The sequence below is a fragment of the Limulus polyphemus genome, unplaced genomic scaffold (assembly GCF_000517525.1).
Source record: "Limulus polyphemus unplaced genomic scaffold, Limulus_polyphemus-2.1.2 Scaffold8192, whole genome shotgun sequence".
In the NCBI taxonomy this organism is placed as follows: Eukaryota; Metazoa; Arthropoda; class Merostomata; order Xiphosura; family Limulidae; genus Limulus; species Limulus polyphemus.
In genome coordinates this window covers 1-4700 of record NW_013673802.1, presented here as the reverse complement: position 1 = coordinate 4700, position 4700 = coordinate 1, and the positions used below count along the sequence as shown (strand labels likewise).

General features: G+C 33.5%; 1 protein-coding gene and 1 long non-coding RNA gene across 2 annotated transcripts in view; both read left to right on the top strand.

The window, feature by feature from the left end:
* The window catches only part of LOC111083104 (CD63 antigen-like), an 11316-nt gene extending 10907 nt beyond the window's left edge, over positions 1–409 (top strand). Inside the window, exon 6 of the mRNA XM_022379365.1 lies at positions 338–409. Coding sequence (XP_022235073.1) covers positions 338–409 — 72 coding nt within the window. The remainder of the gene's footprint in view (positions 1–337) is intronic.
* Positions 410–1573: 1164 nt separating this feature from the next.
* LOC111083105 lies at positions 1574–4694 on the top strand. The gene is made up of 3 exons (XR_002608799.1): positions 1574–1701; positions 3164–3250; positions 4472–4694. It is a non-coding gene; the product is annotated as an uncharacterized LOC111083105 (long non-coding RNA).
* Positions 4695–4700: the final 6 nt, after the last annotated feature.

Genomic DNA, 4700 nt, shown 5'->3' with positions numbered 1-4700 from the left:
CAGAGGTAATTAGGATATCAACTAGAGTGACTGTATCACTCAGGTTATCTTTATGTAGACATACAGAGGTAATTAGGATATCAACTAGAGTGACTGTATCACTCAGGTTATCTTTATTAGACATAAAACACAACTTAAGTTTTAGTTGACACCTGGTTGTAAGGTCCAAGTGATTCTTCCCAACAATTAACTTAAACACAACTTAAGTTTTAGTTGACACCTGGTTGTAAGGTCCAAGTGATCTTCCCAACAATTAACTTAAACACAACTTAAAGTCTTAAGTTTCAGTAGAAAACTGGTTGTGAGGCTTAAATTATTGAATGGGGTATTTTTATAGGAGCATTGTGGAAAAAGTTATATGAATAAAACTGGTGGCACCCTGAAACCTAAGCATAAACATCAGATCTGATTAGTTGAACAGTCCAACCTAGGACTACAGGTCTTGCCATTTGTATTAGGTCCACATTTTGATTTATCGTGGATATGGTCCATATTTTCTTTACACTTTAAAGCATCTGTTTCATTAAGAAGAGTCTTCAGTTTCTTAATTGTTTATTGTTTCTGGAACTTTGGTTAATTAAGAGACTTTAGTTTCTAAAGACTACGTTTAATTGTATCTGGAGATTTGTTTAAGAAAGTTTTCAGTTTCTTAATCTGTTTGTTTCGGGAAGAAAAAATTTCAGTATTTTAATTTACCTTTTCTTGAATAACATTGTGTGTTGCCTGGTTAACTTCCAACCACATTTGGCTAAGTATATCGGCAATCTAAAAATGATTAAATACATATTTGTTAAAAGATGTTTTTTAAAGGTACTAGATGAGTATGGAAATAAGTATTTTTTAGGGTGTCATGGGATAAACTTGGTAGGTAAAAAAAAATATTATTTACTATGAAAAAGAGAGAAAAAAAGTTATTTTTTGAAAGTAAACAATTTGACCAGTTTTACATGTCAAGGTACCTTCTGATTGGTGGAGGGATCAACAGAACTGCTTATGCCAGTACCACTAATGCACGTGTTTCTGTTCTGATCTGAGTGATATCTAGTTGATATCCTAATTACCTCTATATGTCTATATAAAGATAATCTTAGTGATACAGTCATTCTAGTTGATATCCTAATTACCTCTATATGTCTATATAACAATAATCGTGATACAGTCACGCTAGTTGATATCATAATTACCTCTGTATGTCTAATAAGGATAACCTGAGTGATACAGTCACCCTAGTTGATATCATAATTACCTCTAAAAGTCTTAAGTTTTAGTTGACACCTGGTTGTAAGGTCCAAGTGATTCTTCCCAACAATTAACTTAAATTGTGTTTAAGTTAATTGTTGGGAAGACTCACTTGGACCTTACAACCAGGTGTCAACTAAAACTTAAGACTTTAAGTTGTGTTTAAGTTAATTGTTATAAATAACTTTCATTCCACTTTCTTCCAGTTTAACTACTGTAGGTTCATAGAATCAAATGAGTTTGTTTATAACAGCAAAACACTGTCAATTAAAACTTTAAAGTGTATTTCATTTAATCATTATTTAGAGGATTTATTCCATCTTCTTCCAGTTTGACTGTTGCGGGTTCTTAGGACCAAAGGAGTTTGCCTATAATGCCAAAACAATCGATGAAAGTTGTTATTTTAGTGAGAAATCAGTTGATAAAACAGTGGTAATTATTGAGAAGCAAGTATTGAAGAGAGTAAGTAAACAAAACGAACGTTTTATATCATATTTTCATGTAATCTTATTCTTTAGGTTTTAATAACAAATGGTCCGTATTAGTTAACATCTGTTTTTTAAGACAAGAAGAAAAAAAATGAATGTTCCACATAGGTTGTCCACTTTATGTTCTGGAAGAAGTAAATCAGAACTTTTAGGACACATATAATTTCCAGTCAGTACAAAATGATTAAGATTAGTGTTTCCATAGCCGCTTTCTTTACCATCTTCCCTTGAAAGTGGTAGATGTTACATCATATTATTGTTACTTGATGGTCATCCCACACCATCAACTATCTTCTTTACCATCTTCCCTTGAAAGTGGTAGTTGTTAGCTGATGTTACATCATATTATTATTAGTTGATGGTCATCCCACACCATCAACTATCTTCTGTACCATCTTCCCTTGAAAATGGTAGTTGTTAGCTGATGTTACATCATATTATTATTAGTTGATGGTCATCCCACACCATCAACTATCTTTTTTGCCATCTTCCCTTGAAAGTGGTAGTTGTTAGCTGATGTTACATCATATTATTGTTAGTTGATGGTCATCCCACACCATCAACTATCTTCTTTACCATCTTCCCTTGAAAGTGGTAGTTGTTAGCTGATGTTACATTCTATTATTATTAGTTGATGGTCATCCCACACCACCAACTATCTTCTGTACCATATTCCCTTGAATGTGATAGTTGTTAGCTGATGTTACATTCTATTATTGTTAGTTGATGGTCATCCCACACCATCAACTATCTTCTTTACCATCTTCCCTTGAAAGTGGTAGTTGTTAGCTGATGTTACATTCTATTATTGTTATTTGATGGTCATCCCACACCACCAATTATCTTCTGTACCATCTTCCCTTGAAAGTGGTAGTTGTTAGCTGATTCTATGTTCTCTTACATTTAGTTGATGGTCATCCCACATCATCTTCCCTTGAAAGTGGTAGTTGTTAGCTGATGTTTCATTCTACTATTGTTAGTTGATGGTCATCCCACACCATCAACTATCTTCTGTACCATCTTCCCTTGAAAGTGGTAGTTGTTAGCTGATTCTATGTTCTCTTACATTTAGTTGATTGTCATCATACACATACTTTTATGATAACAGAGAAATATATCCTAACACTGAAAAATATTTACTCCAGCTGACACTTATACTTTAAATTATTCTTAATGGATAACTTAACTTGTTAAAGCTCTTCTTTAACTGATAAATTATCATATTTACGTTACTCTTCACTGACGAGTTATTGTAATACTATTATCATTAGTGCACAGACTGAACTGGGTCAGATGTGAGTGGAAGTTAGAAAGTATTACCAGTTTTATTGTGATATTTCAATAGAATTTGGTATAACGTTATATCATTGTTCCCTACAAGATAACACTATTGGAATAACTAAACAACTTTGTACTGATTGTGCTTTTAACTTCAGGTGGGCTGCAAGGAGTATCTGGTGGACTGGTTTTATGAAAACAAAGTAATCTTGATTGTTGCTCTAGGTACTGTGCTGCTTATCCAGGTAAGGCCTTGTTTGTCATGATATGTGAGAAAAAGTAATTTTGATCATTTTTCCAGGTAGTGTTGCTTATCCAGGTAAGGCCTTGTTTGTCGTGATATGTGAGAAAAAGTAATTTTGATCATTTTTCCAGGTAGTGTTGCTTATCCAGGTAAGGCCTTGTTTGTTGTGATATGTGAGAAAAAGTAATTTTGATCATTTTTCCAGGTAGTGTTGCTTATCCAGGTATGGCCTTGTTTGTTGTGATATGTTAGAAAAAGTAATTTTGATCATTTTTCCAGGTAAGGCCTTGTTTGTCATGATATGTGAAAATAAATTGATCTTGGTTGTTGCTCTAGGTCCTGAGGTGCTCAACCAGCTAAGGCCTTTCTGACATCCAACATAATAATGGCTTCACAGCATTCCAGTACATCAATGACTTTTCTTCCTTCCAATATGATTATGGGCTCTCTAATCCCTACATGACCATGTCTTGTCTACATCACATTTTGTGACAGTGTATCTACTAGTCATGTTTTGTGATATTTTAAATACGGTGTATCTGTGAGCCATATGTTATGATATTTTAACTACAGTGTATCTGTAAGCCATATTTTATGATATTTTAACTACAGTGTATCTATAAGTCGTGTTTTGGTTCAAAATAGTTCTGATCACAATAAAACACTATAATAAGTAAACCTAATTTAAAATAAACCAAATTCCAAAATTATTATTAAAAACATTAAGTCAAAGTTGTTTAGAAGCAAGTAATACTGAACGAACATGAATAAAAATTATACAGACATTTACATAATTTAACATCAGTTAGAAAGAGGGTCAGTTCGTCACAACTCTGCCCTGGTTTGACTAAACATTGGACATGAAACCCATTGAGCATATTTGGGCTATCCTTGATCGATCCCTGCAAAAGCCAATTCCTGGGATTGTGTGCCAGGAATGTGTTGAAATCCCTCAGATCAGGAATGATAATATCACCCACACAATGTACAAGTGTACTGATACTTTTCATAAGGTGAAAATTCTAACCCCATTCATATTTTCCATCTGTTGTTTATTGATAGATTGTTTAGGCAGATTATACTGGTGTTGTTTCACACTTGGCTGTTTGTATCTCATTCTGCAACTACAAGTAAAGATAAATTCTTTTTCTGATATTAGTTAAAGTGTTTAAAGAGTAAAATCTAATCTTCAACATTTGTTTACGGTCATCTTTTCTCATAGGTAATAAATATACTTGTTGCTGTCTACCTCGTCAACCAAAAGAAACGTACCCATAGAAGTTCTTCAGTTCGTGAAATTCAAAATCACTCACATGTCTAACTGCTGTACATCCACCAAAACTTTAGTGGAAAAAACCATGTGCTGGACATCCACCAAACCATTAGTGGAAAAAATCATGTACTGGACATCCACCAAACCTTTAGTGGAAAAAATCATGTGCTGGACATCC